We start from the raw sequence: 23,118 nt of genomic DNA on the forward strand, positions 1-23,118 counted from the left end.
TGGGCTGGAAACTGCAAATGCTGCTGCAAGACTGCCAGGTCAATGGCAGCTGTTGCTCACTTGAAGAAATGGGCAGACATGTGGTGTACTTTCAGAAGTAACTGAGGCAGATCTGGGTAGGTTTTGAAACACCACTGAACCACTAAGTTGAGCACGTGGGCCAGGCATTGTACGTGTGTGAAGTTGCCAAGCTTCAGCACTGCCACCATATTACAGCCATTGTCACACATGACCATGTGTGGTTGAAGGGCCAGGGGCAAGCCACAGATCATTCTTACTCTGTGAGACATTTAAACATATCCGCGGCAATGTGTGATTTGTCACCTAAGCAGACTAGCTTCAGCAGAACTTGTTGCCGCTTGGCTGAGGCAGTACTGCAGTGGTTCCAGCTTGCAACTTATGTTGACATTTCTGAGATGGAGGGTGAGGTGGAGGAACAGGAACTGCTGTAGAAGGTGGGGGCAACCCTGATTAAACCATGTTCCTCAATTCTCGGTGTCGGTAGCATGTGTTTCTTACCAGGGTTTGACTGGGTCCCGACTTCCACAATGTTTACCCAGTGTTCTTTTTTTTGCCACTTTATCTGATAGCAGTATACTGTAGAAACAGAAACCATGATTTAAGCAATGTGTCACTTACTGGGCTGCTTGACGTAGTTTTTATGAAATCACTGTTTTAAGAAGGAGATTATCACTGAAGGATTAGTAAACCTGCTGCCATGTATTCCATTTCCATGAGCTCTGTGTAATACAACCCCCCACCATTGATGGGCAGTTATCTGCCAATCCACAGTATGCACAGAAAGTTGACGGTGGTGTGGGTGGATTTATACAGAGCTCCGCATTCAGAGAGCTAGGAGATCTGCAGAAGATAAATCATGACAGCATGTACCCAAGTAATTGACACATTGCTAGAATTAAGGTCTCTGTCCCTACATCATGCAGCTCTCAGATGGGCTAGCAAAACGCTGGTAACAGATTCCCTTTAAGGATTAATTAAAGGTAATAAACTATAAATGTTCGGAACTCTTTGACCCAAATAATAATACATCTCTTGCAACATTATTTCCAATTTCCTCCTTGTTTAACAAACAATATGTACAGTAAGCATGCTATCTTTTCTTTGGAAAAGTGCGTGCGTCCAAAGTGACTTCTGCCCTTCCTAATATTACTAGTCAGGAAACAGCATAGGTTATGATGCTGAACTTTATTGAAAATATTAACTGTAGTACTTGGAAGTTATGTAAACTGTTTATCTTAAAAGTAGTTATGAAATTTTCCTGTTCAGATATGGAGGACAGAACATATACAATATGTGTAAAGAATAAGCTAACTAATGGATAGTCATTATATGCACAGTTAGCATTTTGTTGGATACTATCACAAAACCACCATAAATCAATGAGTTCATTATTGCCTTTGTTACTATGATTCTGATGTAATTGCATTATATCATGTATGTTATTTTCCTACCAATCTAATATAGTCTACAGACCTTAGGGATTAGCCGGGGTTAGAAGAAACCACTGAGAACCTTACTCTCACTAGTAATACAACATATATAGTCCCCTGCCGCCCTTTAGAGAATGTTTTCTCTATAACACTGTGTTAGGTGTCGAGTTCCCGCCGCTGCACAGGGGGAATCTCGAACCATGTCTGCTGTGGTCTCCCGTTCTCCTCCAGCCGCAGTGGACCCTACTCAGCGGAGACGTCAGTCCCAGCATCTTGCTCAGGCAGATACTGGATGACTGGTTACTACTGCCCTTCCAGGCTCTGTCATTGTAGCCAGCAATGCTCAGCAGCGAGCAGGTCTTTCTGGGACTAAGCCCCGCTTTTCCCATACTGAGCATGCCCACGGGACAACCTCACATTGGAAGTCGGGGGTCACATGCGCAGGTCCTGAAGCAGTTCCTTTTGGACCACTAAGTGGACCTTGAGTGCTAAAACTATAAAAGGTTTGCATGGCTGCACGGCCATGCGCTAGTATCAAACCAATGTTAAAGAGCTCAGCGCCAGTGTGGTCATGCTTGTATGTGGTCAGGGTTTGGCTGAAATAATCCCCTAGAATTCCAGCACCTCCGGTGAGGAGTTTGTATGTTTGGATTCAGGGCCTTGGCTGAAATAAGCCCCTAGAATACCGGCACCTCTGGTGAGGAGTTGTTTGTCTGCTATTCTAACTGCATGACCACAGTTTTGCTCTGTTTGGTAGCTGTGTTCCTCTGTGAGGTTAACAGGGCACAGCATCTTGTTATTCTAGCAAATCTGTGAAGTAACAGAGTTCGCTAATACCGCCATATAGTACCGCCTATTACTAGCAGCAGGTTTCTCTCCTGCACGGTGGACCCCAGGTTGCAAACGCACCAACTGTCTCATATATAAATATAAATATATATATATATATATATATATATATATATATATATATATATATATATATATATATATTCGGTGTGTTCCGCCAACCCTAACACACTGCAGCATTGTCTCATCCATACTGCCCATGGTTCAGTTAGCATGAATCTATCATCAGGTTTCCTTTTACCTCTTCAGTCTGCCTCCTTGACAGAAATACACAGTGCTTTAAAAAAGTATTCATACATATCTATATTTTTTCAGGTTATATCCATAAACATAAAGGGTTATTCTCATCTTCAAGGTCGCTATCCCAATCTCAAAAACACCTCCAATTAGAAATGTAGTATTCTGATTTGCTATGTCGCTTACCCCATGTGCAGAGCATTGCAGTAGCTTTGGCATCCATGGTTATGACTAGAGTTGAGCGACTTTCATTTTTTTAAGATCGAGTCGGGTTTTGTGAAACCCGATTTTGTCCAGAGTCGAGTCGAGTGCAGTCGGCCGATTATCGCTAAAAGTCGGGGATCGACCGAAACACGAAACCCAATGCAAGTCAATGGGGAAGCATAGTCGGCAGTGAGTGGAGGCCAGGAAAACACCTACAGTGCCCATTTTAATGCCAAAAACATCCATTCTTGTTTCTGAAGCTTGTCAATCTTAATTAACTTTATAATAATAGTTGGGCATAGGGAATTGGGGGTCATTTGGCAAAAGTTGTGGGGGGAGTAGGGCCGGCTCAAGTTTTTCGTGGGCCCAGGAAATGCGGACTACGTCACGGCGGTGTTGCAGGGAAAGGTAAGTATTTCAACGTTGCAAGTGCTGTGATCCTGAGCAAGCAGGGGGGGCCCACTCGTTCGCATTGGCACTGGCACAGGGCCCCTCAAAGTACAGCGATGTGTGTTTGCATGGCGGGGGCGCCTCCCACCAGCAGCGACACTTTTGCGTACTCTGAGGGGCCCTGTGCCAGTGACATCGCCAACGAGTATGCCCCCCCACCTGATGAAGGAACCTGCACTTTCATCTGCACCTTCCTCTCTGTCCCTGTGTAAGGTGGTATAACATGCGGGAAGGGGAACCTTACTTTCAGCAGGGTCAGATTCTGGCTGTGTAGAGTATAAGGGGAATGTAGTGGTCTAGGTCAATGTACCAGCAGACTCATCTAGCAGTGGCTGGGCAATGGGCAGGATGAGGAGGAAACAGATATAGGGCCAAAGAATAAAGTAGGCTAAATGCAGTTCAAAATTGGTAACAGGACTAAACAGGCGGCATTGCTTTGTTCAGTGGAGTAGCAAACCCAAGAGCAGCAGACACTGTTTCAAGGGCCTAACCACACTAGTAGGCCAAATGCAGTTTAATATCTGATAGTATAGGGCGAAAGCCAGAATGTGGAAGCTCAGCTTTGTTCAGTTGAGGACAACACCAGGCAGGGGCAGACAGACACCTTTAGTAGGCCGGAACAGCCAATTTTTTAAAAAAACAGCAGTTAGTAAGAGGCAGAAGGTAGAAGCTCAGCTTTATTCAGTTGAGGACAACACCAGGCAGGGGCAGACAGACACCTTTAGTAGGCCGGAACAGCCAATTGCATTTTTAAAAATGGTAATTTGGAACTGAAGGTTGAAGCTCAGCTTTATTCAGTTGAGGACAACACCAGGCAGGGGCAGACATTCACCTTTAGTAGGCCGGAACAGCCAATTGCATTTTTAAAAATGGTAATTTGGAACAGAAGGTAGAAGCTCAGCTTTATTCAGTTGAGGACAACACCAGGCAGGGGCAGACAGACACATTTAGTAGGCCGGAACAGCCAATGGCATTTTTAAAAATGGTAATTTGGAACAGAAGGTAGAAGCTCAGCTTTATTCAGTTGAGGACAACACCAGGCAGGGGCAGACATTCACCTTTAGTAGGCCGGAACAGCCAATTGCATTTTTAAAAATGGTAATTTGGAACAGAAGGTAGAAGCTCAGCTTTATTCAGTTGAGGACAACACCAGGCAGGGGCAGACATTCACCTTTAGTAGGCCGGAACAGCCAATTGCATTTTTAAAAATGGTAATTTGGAACTGAAGGTTGAAGCTCAGCTTTATTCAGTTGAGGACAACACCAGGCAGGGGCAGACAGACACCTTTAGTAGGCCGGAACAGCCAATTTTTTAAAAAAACAGCAGTTAGTAAGAGGCAGAAGGTAGAAGCTCAGCTTTATTCAGTTGCAGCTTCTTGGCAATAATATAAAGAAGACGCGACAGGACAACACTCGGTGGATGCCATATCTGTGTTTTCAATGGAAAAAAACCTTTCAGTTAACTACTTGCAGGAGCAAGTTTTTGTAGCTGGTGGCCAATTTTTGTACTGTACCAGTTTTTTGTTGTATGTGTTTTTGTTTTTAATGTTAAAATGTCTGCATTTGATATCTCTCCAGTATTTTCTTTTTTATAAGCAAAATACTGCAGTTTTACATCGGTTACATGGATACACAGGCAGCTTGGTGGTCAGTGGAGGAGTATTTAAAGTAGGGACCGCAGACAGGCTATCAAAGGCCTAAAATAACAAACAATAGGCTCATGGCAGCTTTACAGCGGTTACATGGATACACAGGCAGCTTGGTGGTGAGTGGAGGAGTATTTAAAGTAGGGACCGCAGACAGGCTATCAAAGGCCTAAAATAACAAACAATAGGCTCATGGCAGTTTTACAGCGGTTACATGGATACACGGGCAGGCAGCTGGTGATGAGTGGAGGAGTATTTAAAGTAGGGACCGCAGACAGGCTATCAAAGGCCTAAAATAACAAACAATAGGCTCATGGCAGCTTTACAGCGGTTACATGGATACACGGGCAGGCAGCTGGTGATGAGTGGAGGAGTATTTAAAGTAGGGACCGCAGACAGGCTATCAAAGGCCTAAAATAACAAACAATAGGCTCATGGCAGTTTTACAGCGGTTACATGGATACACGGGCAGGCAGCTGGTGATGAGTGGAGGAGTATTTAAAGTAGGGACCGCAGACAGGCTATCAAAGGCCTAAAATAACAAACAATAGGCTCATGGCAGCTTTACAGCGGTTACATGGATACACAGGCAGCTTGGTGGTGAGTGGAGGAGTATTTAAAGTAGGGACCGCAGACAGGCTATCAAAGGCCTAAAATAACAAACAATAGGCTCATGGCAGTTTTACATCGGTTACATGGATACACAGGCAGCTTGGTGGTCAGTGGAGGAGTATTTAAAGTAGGGACCGCAGACAGGCTATCAAAGGCCTAAAATAACAAACAATAGGCTCATGGCAGCTTTACAGCGGTTACATGGATACACAGGCAGCTTGGTGGTGAGTGGAGGAGTATTTAAAGTAGGGACCGCAGACAGGCTATCAAAGGCCTAAAATAACAAACAATAGGCTCATGGCAGTTTTACAGCGGTTACATGGATACACGGGCAGGCAGCTGGTGATGAGTGGAGGAGTATTTAAAGTAGGGACCGCAGACAGGCTATCAAAGGCCTAAAATAACAAACAATAGGCTCATGGCAGTTTTACAGCGGTTACATGGATACACGGGCAGGCAGCTGGTGATGAGTGGAGGAGTATTTAAAGTAGGGACCGCAGACAGGCTATCAAAGGCCTAAAATAACAAACAATAGGCTCATGGCAGCTTTACAGCGGTTACATGGATACACAGGCAGCTTGGTGGTGAGTGGAGGAGTATTTAAAGTAGGGACCGCAGACAGGCTATCAAAGGCCTAAAATAACAAACAATAGGCTCATGGCAGTTTTACATCGGTTACATGGATACACAGGCAGCTTGGTGGTGAGTGGAGGAGTATTTAAAGTAGGGACCGCAGACAGGCTATCAAAGGCCTAAAATAACAAACAATAGGCTCATGGCAGCTTTACAGCGGTTACATGGATACACAGGCAGCTTGGTGGTGAGTGGAGGAGTATTTAAAGTAGGGACCGCAGACAGGCTATCAAAGGCCTAAAATAACAAACAATAGGCTCATGGCAGCTTTACAGCGGTTACATGGATACACAGGCAGCTTGGTGGTGAGTGGAGGAGTATTTAAAGTAGGGACCGCAGACAGGCTATCAAAGGCCTAAAATAACAAACAATAGGCTCATGGCAGTTTTACATCGGTTACATGGATACACAGGCAGCTTGGTGGTGAGTGGAGGAGTATTTAAAGTAGGGACCGCAGACAGGCTATCAAAGGCCTAAAATAACAAACAATAGGCTCATGGCAGCTTTACAGCGGTTACATGGATACACGGGCAGGCAGCTGGTGATGAGTGGAGGAGTATTTAAAGTAGGGACCGCAGACAGGCTATCAAAGGCCTAAAATAACAAACAATAGGCTCATGGCAGTTTTACAGCGGTTACATGGATACACGGGCAGGCAGCTGGTGATGAGTGGAGGAGTATTTAAAGTAGGGACCGCAGACAGGCTATCAAAGGCCTAAAATAACAAACAATAGGCTCATGGCAGTTTTACATCGGTTACATGGATACACAGGCAGCTTGGTGGTGAGTGGAGGAGTATTTAAAGTAGGGACCGCAGACAGGCTATCAAAGGCCTAAAATAACAAACAATAGGCTCATGGCAGTTTTACAGCGGTTACATGGATACACGGGCAGGCAGCTGGTGATGAGTGGAGGAGTATTTAAAGTAGGGACCGCAGACAGGCTATCAAAGGCCTAAAATAACAAACAATAGGCTCATGGCAGCTTTACAGCGGTTACATGGATACACAGGCAGCTTGGTGGTGAGTGGAGGAGTATTTAAAGTAGGGACCGCAGACAGGCTATCAAAGGCCTAAAATAACAAACAATAGGCTCATGGCAGCTTTACAGCGGTTACATGGATACACAGGCAGCTTGGTGGTGAGTGGAGGAGTATTTAAAGTAGGGACCGCAGACAGGCTATCAAAGGCCTAAAATAACAAACAATAGGCTCATGGCAGTTTTACAGCGGTTACATGGATACACGGGCAGGCAGCTGGTGATGAGTGGAGGAGTATTTAAAGTAGGGACCGCAGACAGGCTATCAAAGGCCTAAAATAACAAACAATAGGCTCATGGCAGCTTTACAGCGGTTACATGGATACACAGGCAGCTTGGTGGTGAGTGGAGGAGTATTTAAAGTAGGGACCGCAGACAGGCTATCAAAGGCCTAAAATAACAAACAATAGGCTCATGGCAGTTTTACATCGGTTACATGGATACACAGGCAGCTTGGTGGTGAGTGGAGGAGTATTTAAAGTAGGGACCGCAGACAGGCTATCAAAGGCCTAAAATAACAAACAATAGGCTCATGGCAGCTTTACAGCGGTTACATGGATACACAGGCAGCTTGGTGGTGAGTGGAGGAGTAGTGCAAGGAGTGTCTGTCCCAGTGCTCCCAAAATATAAATAGATGTTAATGTCTCGCAAAACAACCAAAACAAAAAAAATGGTGGCATACTTAGGTACAGGGGTGGGCTCATCTACTGAGTTTCTGACATAGTAATTTGGCAGTAACTATTTAATGGTGCCAATATAGGACACAGACACAGACTACTTTAAGTTGCATCATAGATGTCTACAAATTTGTATTGTCAGTGCCAGACATTGAATGATGTCAGCGAATAGACTAAAGATTGGTGGAGCTGTGCGACATAATTTTGCACGTGGTAGAGCACATTTTGAGCTGGGGTAGGGGGGAACTCTCTTGAGGCCGGCGGGACCGCCCCAGGGCCCCTCATGTTACAACGGTGTGTCTGACGTTGGGTGCGCACCACCACCGCCAGAGACACTACATTGTACTATGAGGGACCCAGTAGCAATGCCGTCAACCAAAAGCGAGCACACCCACCTCTTCAGACAAACAGCAGTCTCACGGGTGCTTGCGCCAAGTCACGATACCACGGCCCCGTGTGGGGAGTTTTGCCATTTAGGGAGGTGTAAACATGTCGTATGCTGTACAATCAGCTGCAGCAAATTAGACATTAGAAAAGTAATTCACAGGCAAGAGCTTTTCATAGGAAAGCTAGGTGTCGGCCGGGCAAGGTGGGGCAAAAGATTTCGAAATCCAGTTGTGGTTCATTTTAATGAATGTTAGATCGTCAACATTTTGGGTAGCCAGACGAGTCCTTTTTTCGGTTAATATTGAACCTGCAGCACTGAATACTCTTTCTGATAGGACACTTGCTGCCTGGCAAGCAAGCTCCTGCAATGCATATTCTGCCAATTCTGGCCAGGTGTCTAATTTGGAGGCCCAGTAATCAAATGGGAATGACGGTTGAGGGAGAACATCGATAAGGGATGAAAAATAGTTAGTAACCATACTGGACAAATGTTGTCTCCTGTCACTTTCAATTGATGCAGCAGTACCTGTCCTGTCTGCGGTCATAGCAAAATCACTCCACAACCTGGTCAGAAAACCCCTCTGTCCAACGCCACTTCTGATGTGTGCACCCCTAACACTCCTAGTCTGCTGCCCCCTGGAGCTCGTGTGAGAACGATCACGTGCGCTGTGTGCTGGGAATGCCTGAAGCAAACGGTCAACAAGAGTTGATTGTTTGGTTGCTAATATTAGTTCCAAGTTCTCATGTGGCATAATATTTTGCAATTTGCCTTTATAGCGTGGATCAAGGAGGCAGGCCAACCAGTAATCGTCATCGTTCATCATTTTCGTAATGCGTGTGTCCCTTTTTAGGATACGTAAGGCATAATCCGTCATGTGGGCCAAAGTTCCAGTTGTCAAATCTCCGGTTATGATTGGTTGAGGGGCAGTTGCAGGCAAATCTACGTCACTTGTGTCCCTCAAAAAACCAGAACCCGGCCGTGACACGCAACCAATTTCCTGTGCCCCCGGGAAAGGTTCGGCATTAAAAATATACTCATCCCCATCATCCTCCTCGTCCTCCACCTCCTCTTCGCCCGCTACCTCGTCCTGTACACTGCCCTGACCAGACAATGGCTGACTGTCATCAAGGCTTTCCTCTTCCTCTGGTGCAGACGCCTGCTCCTTTATGTGCGTCAAACTTTGCATCAGCAGACGCATTAGGGGGATGCTCATGCTTATTACGGCGTTGTCTGCACTAACCAGCCGTGTGCATTCCTCAAAACACTGAAGGACTTGACACATGTCTTGTATCTTAGACCACTGCACACCTGACAACTCCATGTCTGCCATCCTACTGCCTGCCCGTGTATCCTCCCACAAATAAATAACAGCACGCCTCTGTTCGCACAGTCTCTGAAGCATGTGCAGTGTTGAGTTCCACCTTGTTGCAACGTCTATGATTAGGCGATGCTGGGGAAGTTTCAAAGACCGCTGATAGGTCTGCATACGGCTGGCGTGTACAGGCGAACGTCGGATATGTGAGCAAAGTGCACGCACTTTGAGGAGCAGGTCGGAGAACCCAGGATAAGTTTTCAATAAGCACTGCACCACCAGGTTTAAGGTGTGAGCCAGGCAAGGAATGTGTTTCAGTTGGGAAAGGGAGATGGCAGCCATGAAATTCCTTCCGTTATCACTCACTACCTTGCCTGCCTCAAGATCTACTGTGCCCAGCCACGACTGCGTTTCTTGTTGCAAGAACTCGGACAGAACTTCCGCGGTGTGTCTGTTGTCGCCCAAACACTTCATAGCCAATACAGCCTGCTGACGCTTGGCAGTAGCTGGCCCATAATGGGACAACTGGTGTGCAACAGTGTCATCTGCCGATGGAGTGGTTGGCAGACTGCGTTCTGTGGAAGAGCTGTAGCTTCTGCAGGAGGACGAGGAGGAGGAGGGGGTGCGAACGCCTACAGCCAACTGTTTCCTAGACCGTGGGCTAGGCACAACTGTCCCTAAATTGATGTCGCCTGTGGACCCTGCACCCACCACATTCACCCAGTGTGCCGTGATGGACACATAACGTCCCTGGCCATGCCTACTGGTCCATGCATCTGTAGTCAGGTGCACCTTTGTACTCACAGATTGCCTGAGTGCATGGACGATGCGCTGTTTAACATGCTGGTGCAGGGCTGGGATGGCTTTTCTGGAAAAAAAGTGTCGACTGGGTAGCTCGTATCGTGGTTCAGCGTACTCCATCAGGGCTTTGAAAGCTTCGCTTTCAACTAACCGGTAGGGCATCATCTCTAACGAGATTAGTCTAGCTATGTGGGCGTTAAAACCCTGTGTACGCGGATGCGAGGATAAGTACTTCCTTTTTCTAACCAGAGTCTCATGTAGGGTGAGCTGGACTGGAGAGCTGGAGATCATGGAACTTTCGGGTGTGCCGGTGTACATGGCAGACTGAGAGACGGTTGGAGACGGTATTGTTTCCGCCGGTGCCCTAGATGCAATATTTCCTCCTACAAAACTGGTGGTTCCCTGACCCTGACTGCTTTTGGCTGGCAAAGAAACCTGCACAGATACTGCCGGTGGTGCGGAAAATGGTGGCCTTACAGTGACGGAAGGGATGTTGCGTTGCTGACTAGCTTCATTGGCCGAGGGTGCTACAACCTTAAGGGACGTTTGGTAGTTAGTCCAGGCTTGAAAATGCATGGTGGTTAAGTGTCTATGCATGCAACTAGTATTTAGACTTTTCAGATTCTGACCTCTGCTTAAGCTAGTTGAACATTTTTGACAGATGACTTTGCGCTGATCAGTTGGATGTTGTTTAAAAAAATGCCAGACTGCACTCTTCCTAGACTCGGATCCCTTTTCAGGGATTGCAGACTGAGCTTTAACCGGATGGCCACACTGTCCTCCAACAGGTTTTGGCTTTGACACGCGTTTTGGGCCAGATACGGGCCCGGCAGATGGAACCTGTTGCGATGTTGATGCCTGCTGCGGCCCCTCCTCCACCTCCGCTTCTGAACTACTGCCGCCTGCACCCTGTTCCCCCAATGGCTGCCAATCGGGGTCAATAACTGGGTCATCTATTACCTCCTCTTCGAGCTCGTGTGCAACTTCGTCTGTGTCACTGTGTCGGTCGGTGGTATAGCGTTCGTGGCGGGGCAACATAGTCTCATCAGGGTCTGATTGTGGATCTGTACCCTGAGAGGGCAATGTGGTGGTCTGAGTCAAAGGAGCAGCATAGTACTCTGGCTGTGGCTGTGCATCAGTGCACTCCATGTCAGAATCTACTTGTAATGGGCATGGCCTGTTAAATGTTTCACTTTCTAAGCCAGGGACGGTATGTGTAAAGAGCTCCATGGAGTGACCCGTTGTGTCGCCTGCTGCATCCTTCTCTCTTGTTGTAGTTTTTGCTGAGGAGGAGAAGGAAGCGACTTGTCCCTGACCGTGAACATCCACAAGCGACGCGCTGCTTTTACATTTACCAGTTTTGGAAGAGGAGGCAAAAGAGCTAGAGGCTGAGTCTGCAATGTAAGCCAAAACTTGCTGTTGCTGCTCCGCCTTTAAAAGCGGTTTTCCTACTCCCAGAAAAGAGAGCGTTCGAGGCCTTGTGTAGCCTGACGACGAAACTGGCTCCACAGCTCCAGACTTAGGTGGAATATTTTTATCCCCACGACCACCTGATGCTCCACTACCACTACCATCATTACCAGCTGACAATGAACGCCCACGACGACCTCTTGCACCAGACTTCCTCATTGTTTTAAAATCTTAACCAAAGTAACTTTATTTGTTGCTGTCAAACAACTTACACGGTGAGCTATAACTTCAGTATGATTTCAATATCCCTTAACAGGTTGGTGAGACCACAAGGAAAATCAGGCACAATGTTACACACTCTGTTTTCTGTGGCACAAAATCACAGAGATGACACACACGCAGGACTGTCACTCAAGCACTAATGTCAATATTAATCTCCCACCTAATTTATTTATTTTTTTTTCTCAGGGAGACTTTAGAAACCAAATAATATTAAAAAAAACAAAAAAATAAATAGGCTTTCTATGGCCCACTGAATGAGAGAGAGAGGTGGCACACCCAGGAGTCAAGACTGGCACACAAGCTGAAAGGGCAATATTACTCTCCCACTGTTTTTTTATGTATTTTTTGTTTTTTAAGGGAGACTTTAGAAACCAAATAATATTAAAAAAACCAAAAAAATAAATAGCCTTTCTATGGCCCACTGAATGAGAGAGAGAGGTGGCACACCCAGGAGTCAAGACTGGCACACAAGCTGAAAGGGCAATATTACTCTCCCACTGTTTTTTTATGTTTTTTTTTTTTCAGGGAGACTTTAGAAACCAAATAATAAGAAAAAAATAAATAAATAAATAGGCTTTCTATAGCCCACTGAATGAGAGATAGCACACACAGCAGTGGCACACAAGCCCTGACTGAGGCCAATATTTTTCTCCCACTGATTGATGTAGTGTTTTTGTGTTGAGGTAGATTTTAGAACACAAATCAAGGGAAAAAAAAAATGCTTTCTATGGCCCACTGAATGAGAGAGAGAGGTGGCACACCCAGGAGTCAAGACTGGCACACAAGCTGAAAGGGCAATATTACTCTCCCACTGTTTTTTTATGTTTTTTTTGTTTTCAGGGAGACTTTAGAAACCAAATAATATTAAAAAAACCAAAAAAATAAATAGCCTTTCTATGGCCCACTGAATGAGAGAGAGAGGTGGCACACCCAGGAGTCAAGACTGGCACACAAGCTGAAAGGGCAATATTACTCTCCCACTGTTTTTTTATGTTTTGTTTTTTTTCAGGGAGACTTTAGAAACCAAATAATATTTAAAAAAATAAATAAATAGGCTTTCTATGGCCCACTGAATGAGAGAGGTGGCACACCCAGGAGTCAAGACTGGCACACAAGCTGAAAGGGCAATATTACTCTCCCACTGTTTTTTTATGTTTTTTTTGTTTTTTAAGGGAGACTTTAGAAACCAAATAATATTAAAAAAACCAAAAAAATAAATAGGCTTTCTATGGCCCACTGAATGAGAGAGAGAGGTGGCACACCCAGGAGTCAAGACTGGCACACAAGCTGAAAGGGCAATATTACTCTCCCACTGTTTTTTTATGTATTTTTTGTTTTTTAAGGGAGACTTTAGAAACCCAATAATATTTTTTTAAAAAATTAAATAGGCTTTCTATGGCCCACTGAATGAGAGAGGTGGCACACCCAGGAGTCAAGACTGGCACACAAGCTGAAAGGGCAATATTACTCTCCCACTGTTTTTTTATGTATTTTTTGTTTTTTAAGGGAGACTTTAGAAACCCAATAATATTTTTTAAAAAAAATAAATAGGCTTTCTATGGCCCACTGAATGAGAGAGGTGGCACACCCAGGAGTCAAGACTGGCACACAAGCTGAAAGGGCAATATTACTCTCCCACTGTTTTTTTATGTTTTTTTTTTTTTCAGGGAGACTTTAGAAACCAAATAATATTAAAAAAACCAAAAAAATAAATAGGCTTTCTATGGCCCACTGAATGAGAGAGAGAGGTGGCACACCCAGGAGTCAAGACTGGCACACAAGCTGAAAGGGCAATATTACTCTCCCACTGTTTTTTTTTTTTTTTTTTTTTTCAGGGAGACTTTAGAAACCAAATAATAAGAAAAAAATAAATAAATAAATAGGCTTTCTATAGCCCACTGAATGAGAGATAGCACACACAGCAGTGGCACACAAGCCCTGACTGAGGCCAATATTTTTCTCCCACTGATTGATGTAGTGTTTTTGTGTTGAGGTAGATTTTAGAACACAAATCAAGGAAAAAAAAAATGCTTTCTATGGCCCACTGAATGAGAGAGGTGGCACACCCAGGAGTCAAGACTGGCACACAAGCTGAAAGGGCAATATTACTCTCCCACTGTTTTTTTATGTATTTTTTGTTTTTTAAGGGAGACTTTAGAAACCCAATAATATTTAAAAAAAAAAAAAAAATAGGCTTTCTATGGCCCACTGAATGAGAGGGAGAGAGGTGGCACACCCAGGAGTCAAGACTGGCACACAAGCTGAAAGGGCAATATTACTCTCCCACTGTTTTTTTATGTTTTTTTTTTTTTCAGGGAGACTTTAGAAACCAAATAATATTTTAAAAACCAAAAAAATAAATAGGCTTTCTATGGCCCACTGAATTAGAGAGAGAGGTGGCACACCCAGGAGTCAAGACTGGCGCACAAGCTGAAAGGGCAATATTACTCTCCCACTGTTTTCTTAAGTTTTTTTTCTTTTATTTTCAGGGAGACTTTAGAAACCAAATAATATTAAAAAAACCAAAAAAATAAATAGCCTTTCTATGGCCCACTGAATGAGAGAGAGGTGGCACACCCAGGAGTCAAGACTGGCACACAAGCTGAAAGGGCAATATTACTCTCCCACTGTTTTTTTATTTTTATTTTTTTTTCAGGGAGACTTTAGAAACCAAATAATAAGAAAAAAAAATAAATAAATAAATAGGCTTTCTATAGCCCACTGAATGAGAGATAGCACACACAGCAGTGGCACACAAGCCCTGACTGAGGCCAATATTTTTCTACCACTGATTGATGTAGTGTTTTTGTGTTGAGGTAGAATTTAGAACACAAATCACGGAAAAAATAAATAGGCTTTCTATGGCCCACTCAGTGAGAGATGGCACACACAGGGATGGCACTGTAGCAGAAATGCCAATCTTAATCTCCCACAAAAAAAAAAAAAAAAACAGGGACTGTCCTACAATTACTATCTCCCTGCAGTAATCTAAGCCAGGTATGGCAGGCAGCAATAGGAGTGGACTGATGCACAAATTAAATAAAAAGTGTGGACAAACAAAAAAGATAGCTGTGCAGAAAGGAACAAGAGGATATGTGCTTTGAAAAAAGCAGTTGGTTTCCACAGTGGCGTACACACAGCAATACAGCTATCACGGAGCATTCTAGGGCAGCCCAATGAGCTACAGCGCTGAGGAAAAAAAAAAAAAAATAGCTTCCACTGTTCCTGCACACCGAAGGTGGTGTTGGACAGTGGAAATCGCTACAGCACAAGCGGTTTGGTGGTTAGTGGACCCTGCCTAACGCTATCCCTGCTTCTGACGAAGCGGCAGCAACCTCTCCCTAAGCTCAGATCAGCAGCAGTAAGATGGCGGTCGGCGGGAACGCCCCTTTATAGCCCCTGTGACGCCGCAGACAGCAAGCCAATCACTGCAATGCCCTTCTCTAAGATGGTGGGGACCAGGACCTATGTCATCACGCTGCCCACACTCTGCGTTCACCTTCATTGGCTGAGAAATGGCGCTTTTCGCGTCATTGAAACGCGACTTTGGCGCGAAAGTCGCGTACCGCATGGCCGACAAGCACAGGGGTCGGATCGGGTTTCATGAGACGCCGACTTAGCCAAAAGTCGGCGACTTTTGAAAATGATCGACCCGTTTCGCTCAACCCTAGTTATGACCACTAACAGTTAAACTATCTGTCACTATATTGGTGGTTGTAACCATGGATATCTAAGCTACTGCAGTGCCCTACATGGGTTAAGTGACATAGCTTATCAGGAGAACTATGCTACATTTCTAAACCAAGGTTTTTGCTAAAATTATTACTATTACACCTACTACATATTGTGATAGGATTCTGGAGATGGAAATACCCATTAAAATCTATCTTATTAAGATTTTATGTGATATACTAACACAAAGTAGCAAGTATTTGCAAAGTTTAAAGGAAATGATACTTGGTTTTGTCAATATTTTAAAAACATAAATCTGGAAATGATGTGCATTTGTATTCAGCCCCTCTGAGTTAATAATTTGTAGGACCACTTTTCACTGCCCTTACTGCTGCAAGTCTTTTAGGGTATGTCTCTACCAGCTTTGCACTTCTAGATGCTGACATTTTTGCCCACTCTTCTTTGTAAACTAGCTCTAGCTCTGTGAGATTGCATTAAAAGGATTTGTGAACAGTAATTTTCAAGCCCACAGACTCTCAATAGGTTTTAATTTTGAAATTTGACTGGGCCATTCAATATGATTTGATCTAAACCATTCCATTGTATCTCTGTATATTTAGGGTTGTGGTCCTTCTAGAAGGTGAATCTACACCTCAATGTTAATTTTTTTGCAGCCACTAATAGGTTTTTCTCCAGGATTGCCCTGTATTTAGCTCCATCCATCTTCCCATGAAATCTGGCCAGCTTTCCTATCCCAGCTGAGGAAAAGCATCCCACAGAATGATGCTGCCATCAGCATGTTTGACGGTGGGGATGTTGTTTTCAAGGTGATGTGCAGTACTAGTTTTCTGCCATACATAAGGTTTTGCATTTAGCCTAAAAAGTTCTATTGTGCTTTCATCTGACCGGAGAACCTTGTTCTAGATGCTAGCGGTTTCTCCTGCATGGCATTTTTCAAACTGCAAAAGGGATATTTTATGACTTGTTTTCAATAATGGCTTTCTTCTTGCCACTTTTCCATAAAGGCCAGATTTGTGGACAATACCACTAATAGTTTTCCTGTTGGCTGCTTCTCTAATTAGTGCTCTGCTTGCTTGTGATGTCAGTTTAGGTGGACTGCCATGTCATGCATGCATGCCATGCAGTTGAGCCATACTCCTTCCATTTTTTGATTGAAGAATGCTCCATGAGATTTTCAGTCCTTGTACTATTTTTAGAACCCAACCCGACTTTACTTTTCTCCACAACTTTATCTCTGACCTGTCTGATGTGTTCCTTGGTATTCATGAAGCTGCTTGATCCCTAATGTCCTTAAACAAACTTTTGAGGCCTTCACAGATCAGCTGTAGTTATGGTGAAAATAAATTACACACAGGTGGACTCAATTTACTAATTACCATATTTTTGGACTATAAGACGCACTTTTCCCCAAAAAAAATTTGGGAGGAAAATGGGGGGTGCATCTTATAGTCTGATCGCACTGGCGGCAGCAGAGGTGTGGCGATGCTGAGGCTCAGTGTTGTGGTGGAGTGCATCATTGGTTTCCCTGTGGCCATCTTCCTGAAGCCATGGGCTGTTGGAGGCGGCACATGCACGGATTGAGATCTCGGCTGACCTCTCACTCTCCATTTTCCTGAGGCTTTGGGCTTGAGATCTCAGCAGCCATCGGCTTTAGGAAAATGACTGCTGGAGGCTGCGCGTGCGCAGATTAAGATGTTGGTGGCCATTTTCCAGAAGCCGAGGGCTGCTGAGATCTCAATCTGTGCACACGTGGCTTCAGGAAGATGGCTGCCGAGAAACCAGGAAGGGACCCTGCTCCATGCTCTGCCTCACCGCCAACACCGGACCCGCAGCATTGCACCGCTGGGATACCCCGGGAGGAAGGGACCATGCATGCCTCCTGTGACCCCGCTTTACCACCGCCTGCCCTCAGGTAAGGTACCTTAAATTCAGACAATAAGACGGACCCCCATCTTATAAAAATCTTTTTTCTGATACTTTCCACCCCAATATTTTGGGTGCTTTTTATGGTCCGGTGCGTCTTATAGTCTGGAAAATACAGTAGGTGACTTACGGAGGCAATTGGTCACTCATTATTTAGGGGTATCAGAATACAGGATGCTGAATACAAATGCAAGTCATAATTTTCAGATGTAAAATTTTAAAATAATTCATGAACTTTGTATCATTTTCTTTATACTGCACAAATACAAAAAACGACAGATTGTCACGCAAATAAAGCCCTTAGATAGCCTCATTGACTGAAAAATAATGTTAAGAGTCATGCAAAATAGCAACATAATTTTTTCTTTACAACGTTCAGATTTTTTTCAGATGCTAAAATAGTAAAAAAAAAAGCCCTGTATATTTGTTATCACCGTAGTTGTACTGACCTGGAGAATTATTTTGCCTATTTTTTTTTACTGTACAATGAACACCGATGAACACCAAAATGAACACCGATGAATACGAAACACAAAAAACAACCGTGTTATTGAATTTTTTTACCATTTCACCTCACTTGGGATTTTTTTTTAATCATTTTCCAGTAAAGTGAATAAAGTGGTAAAGTAAATCATGTCTTTCCAAATTCCTATTTGTCCTACAAAAACAAGACCTTATATGCTTATGTGGATGAAAAAATAATAAAGTGATGACATTTTGAAGAAGGATAGGAAAAAAATGAAAACACAAATTTGAAAATTAGCTGTGTTAAAAAAAATAGCCCTTTTTGCTAAAAATCTTTCAGGCATTTTCAATAATTTGCATTAAATGTTTGCTGTATTTAATAGGCAATAAGGAGATGATTAACAGAGCCCTACTGGATGCAGGATTTACATATGAACTGGTACAAGCTCACTGGAAAGGAGCGTTGCCGTAAGAAGCTACTTTATAATTTTCTTTATTAATAAATTGATTGATCCACGTTACAAATGTGAAAATGTTTGATGTTTTGTATAAAATGATTTTGCCAATACTTAGGAAAGTGCGATATCTATTATCATAAATGTAATGTTCTATACCCTTCAAATCAAGAGAGATCTTATTGGTATTATGTTGTTAAATCTCATAGTCAAAAGAGGAAATGTGAAAATTCCCATTGCTGGTAATTTCTCGACTATGGAATCTCTGGTTACAGAACCATGTATTGCCCATGTCAGATAACAGGGTTGATCTATAGTTTAATATTCATTGCCATAAATACAAGAAATATTATTAAAAAAAAAAGATTCTAAATACTGACTGGTAAATTACCATAGAATTTTCACATTCTTTTTTCAATGTAAAGAATTAGAATTTGTGTAATTTTCAGTTAACTCTAATTTCATTGTACGTTGCAGTGCACAATGCTTTTATTTATTTTGATGTGTAATTTTAAGATTATTACATAATCAGTCTCTTCTCCCATTTCAGTAAGAATGTGATTGTTAGAATATTTTGCTAAATGTCTAACTTTATATAATATTTATTAATTTCCAGGAAAGGAATTGTAGCTAGATTTGTAGCCACTGATGGTGGAATTACCCGAGTTTATCCAAAAAGGTAACAGAATACAATGAATGAGCAAATAACTGATGCTTCATAGCATCAGTAGCATCACTGATTAAATAGTCATTAGAAAAGCAATGTACTGTATATAATGTATTGATTTGTTTTGGAAATGCCAGGAAACCATACTATTCTCACAATTAAAGGAGTTGTCTTGTACATTAATATTGATGGACTATCCTTATTATACCTCATCAATACCAGATCGATTAGAGTGTGATAACCGGCACCCCTGCCTATCAGCTGTTCCCGATGCCTGTCAGATGTGCTTAGGTGCTTAGTTGCAACTGGAAATAAAAGCTCTGCCATTGGAATAGTATGATGTTCAGTATCCGGCCACAGCCATTATGCAATTGACAGAGCTCTGTTGTGCAGCTCTGCAACTGATCACATGGGGCCACTGCCAATACTGTTGCTGATCGGCAAGGGTGCGCAGTGTTGCATCCCCAACTTTCTATATATGAGTTCTCCTAAGGATAGTCATCAAAGTACCAGACAATGCTTTAAATGACAAAATTTTGTTTTTAGTAATGTTTTTTTTTCTTAAAGGTGTTACCAAGCCTTTAAAAATGAATGGTTTACCCATAGGATTGACCATCAATATTAGATTGTTGGGGGTTCAACTTTTGCAATCACTTGTGCAAACTCTTCAAAATTTATGTCTGTTTAGGCCCTTCATGACAGAACAATTTTTCATCTCTGCTCTTTCATTTTTTCTTCCTCTTCTTCCAAGAACTGTAACTGTGTTATTTTTCCATCAACATAGAAAAACCAATTACCCTATGGTTTGGAGTGGTTTGTTTTTATGGATTTCATTGAGAAATATGTTTTTCTCAGATGAATATAATTATGGACATAGCAAACGTATAATTTTTTAAATATTTTAAAGAGGACCTTTCACCAAATTTTTCTTGTTGTACTGGACCATCATTGCAATAGTGGCTACAGAGTGGAATTCATTTTTTAATTTTAATTATTATTATTTAATTATTTCACCTATCCGATGCAGAGATGCTGGCAATCAAAGTATTTGGCACCTAATGAGTTACCTTTTGCTAAGTATGAGCTGGTTTTATCAGATAATTTTCACTGGAGACATGTTTTTTTTCCTTATATGTTGTTACCTTGTCATAAGCAGGTAGCAGGTTTTCTCAGTGTGAGATGTAATCACCTTTATGTCTTCTGGACTCAGGGCAGCTCATACTCACTCTGCAGTGAAAGCAGGCTTTCATCTCACACAGGTGCAGTCTGTTCTGGGCTGCTCTTTAATAAGATGTAATGACACCCTGCTCTAATCTCACTGCAGAGGGATTACAAGTTGCCCTGAGCACAACAGGCATAAGTGTGATTATTGACACATCCTCTAGACAGGCAGTGTGGGGGAGGCAGTACAGCAGAGGTGTCCATGCTAGGAGAGTTAAGGCCCCGTCTCACATAGCGAGATCGCTAGCGAGATCGCTGCTGAGTCACAAGTTTTGTGACGCAACAGCGACCTCAGTAGCGATCTCGCTATGTGTGACACGTACCAGCAATCAGGCCCCTGCTGCGAGATCGCTGGTCGTGTCGGAATGGCCTGGACCTTTTTTTGGTCGTTGAGGCCCCGCTGACATCGCTGAATCGGTGTGTGTGACACCGATCCAGCGATGTCTTCACTGGTAACCAGGGTAAACATCGGGTTACTAAGCGCAGGGCCGCGCTTAGTAACCCGATGTTTACCCTGGTTACCAGCGTAAATGTAAAAAAAAACAAACACTACATACTCGCCTTCTGATGTCCGTCAGGTCCCTTGCCATCTGCTTCCTGCTCTGACTGACTCCCGGCCGTACAGTGAGAAGTGAGAGCACAGCAGTGACGTCACCGCTGCGCTCTGCTCTCACTGTACGGCGGCTCAGTCAGAGCAGGAAGCAGACGGCAAGGGACCTGATGGACACCGAAAGGCGAGTATGTACTGTTTGTTTTTTTTGGTAACCAGGGTAAACATCGGGTTACTAAGCGCGGCCCTGCGCTTAGTAACCCGATGTTTACCCTGGTTACCCGGGTGCTGCAGGGGGACTTCGGCATCGTTGAAGACAGTTTCAACGATGCCGAAGTCGTTCCCCTGATCGTTGGTCGCTGGAGAGAGCTGTCTGTGTGACAGCACCCCAGCGATCACACAACGACTTACCAACGATCACGGCCAGGTCATATCGCTGGTCGTGATCGTTGGTAAATCGCTTAGTGAGACGGGGCATTAAGAGTGGTGATCAAAGGGCTTGTAATGTAACACAGCTAAACTAAGCTGTACTACACTTGCCCCACAGTGATCGTATCTGAAAGGCTTTAGTCATCTGTAATTTTTAATCATGGACACTGTTAGAACAGGAGATCAGACTGTCTGTAATTCATCTAATACACTAAGAAACGTACTCTAAACTATTGTACGGCATGTTCTTTTTCTGCTGTGTGCTTATGATTATTATTATTATTTATTATTTTAGCACCATTTATTCCATGGCACTTTACATACATCTGAGGAGGGGTATACATAATAAAAACAAGTACAATAATCTTAAACAATACAAGTCACGACTGGTACAAGAGAGAGGACCCTGCCCGTGAGGGCTCACAATCTACAAGGGATGGGTAAGGATACAGTAGGTGAAGGTAGTAGAACTGGTCATGCAGCGGTTTGGTCGATCGGTGGTTACTGCAGGTTGTAGGCTTGTCGGAAGAAGTAGGTCTTCAGGTTCTTTTTAAGGTTTCGATGGTAGGCAAGAGTCTGATATGTTGTGGTAGAGAGTTCCAGAGTAGGGGTGATGGGTGAGAGAAATCTTGTATGCGATTGTAGGAAGAGGAGATAAGAAGGGAGTAGAGAAGGAGATCTTGTGAGGATTGGAGGTTGCATGCAGGTAAGTATCGGGAGATGAGGTCACCAATATATGGAGGACACAGGTTGTGGATGGCTTTGCAGGTCATGGTTAGGGTTTTGTACTGCAGTCTCTGGGCAATGGGGAGCCAGTGAAGGGATTGACAGAGGGGAGAGGCTGGGGAATAGTGGGGGGACAGGTGGATTAGTTGGTCAGCAGAGTTTAGAATAGATTAAATGGGTGCAAAAGTGTTAGACGGGAGGCAACAGAGCAGGAGGTTGCAGTAGTCAAGGCGGGAGATGATGAGGGCATGGACTAGAGTTTTTGCAGATTCTTGGTTTAGGAATGTACAGATCCGTGAAATATTTTTGAGTTGAAGTCAGCAGGAAGTGGAAAGGGCTTGTATATGTGATTTGAAAGAGAGATCAGTGTCAAGGATTACCCCAAGGCAGCGAGCTTGTGGGACTGGGGAGAGTGGGCAGCCATTTACTTTAATGAATAGGTCCATTGGAGGGGGAGGGAAAGATGATGAATTCTGTTTTGTCCATGTTAAGTTTTTAGAAATCTAGCGGAGAAGAAGGCTGAAATAGCGGACAGACATTGAGGGATTCTGGTTTGTAGGGTGGTGATATCTGGTCCAGAGATGTAGATCTGTGTGTCATCAGCATAGAGGTGATACTGAAAGCTGTGAGATCCTATGAGCTGTCCCAGGCTGAAGGTGTAAATGGAGAAGAGCAGTGGCGCTAGGACTGAATCTTGCTGGACTCCGACAGATAGGGGAACGAGGTGAGGAGGTGGTGTGCGAGTGGGGGACGCTGAATGTACAGTCTGTTAGGTATGATCCAGGATAGGGCCAAGTCTGTGATGCCAAAGGATTAGAGGGTCTGTAATATTAAGGAATGGTCCACTGTGTCAAAGGCAGAGGACAGGTCCAGGAGGAGGAGAGCAGAGTAGTGTCGCTTGGCCTTGGCAGTTAATAGGTCATTGGTGACCTTAGTTAGGGTAGATTCAGTGGAGTGGTGTGACCAGAAGCCAGATTGTAAGAGGTCGAAGAGGGAGCAA

General features: G+C 43.8%; 1 protein-coding gene across 5 annotated transcripts in view; it reads left to right on the forward strand.

Annotated features, from left to right (window-relative positions):
* The window catches only part of CACNA2D1 (calcium voltage-gated channel auxiliary subunit alpha2delta 1), a 1,329,605-nt gene that overhangs the window by 1,190,458 nt on the left and 116,029 nt on the right, over positions 1 to 23,118 (forward strand). For all 5 annotated transcript variants that reach the window (XM_077264669.1, XM_077264672.1, XM_077264671.1 and 2 more), the window contains 2 exons: positions 18,454 to 18,538; positions 19,142 to 19,204. In XM_077264669.1, coding sequence (XP_077120784.1) covers positions 18,454 to 18,538; positions 19,142 to 19,204 — 148 coding nt within the window. The remainder of the gene's footprint in view (positions 1 to 18,453; positions 18,539 to 19,141; positions 19,205 to 23,118) is intronic.

The sequence above is a fragment of the Ranitomeya variabilis genome, chromosome 5, assembly GCF_051348905.1.
Source record: "Ranitomeya variabilis isolate aRanVar5 chromosome 5, aRanVar5.hap1, whole genome shotgun sequence".
Classification (NCBI taxonomy): domain Eukaryota; kingdom Metazoa; phylum Chordata; class Amphibia; order Anura; family Dendrobatidae; genus Ranitomeya; species Ranitomeya variabilis.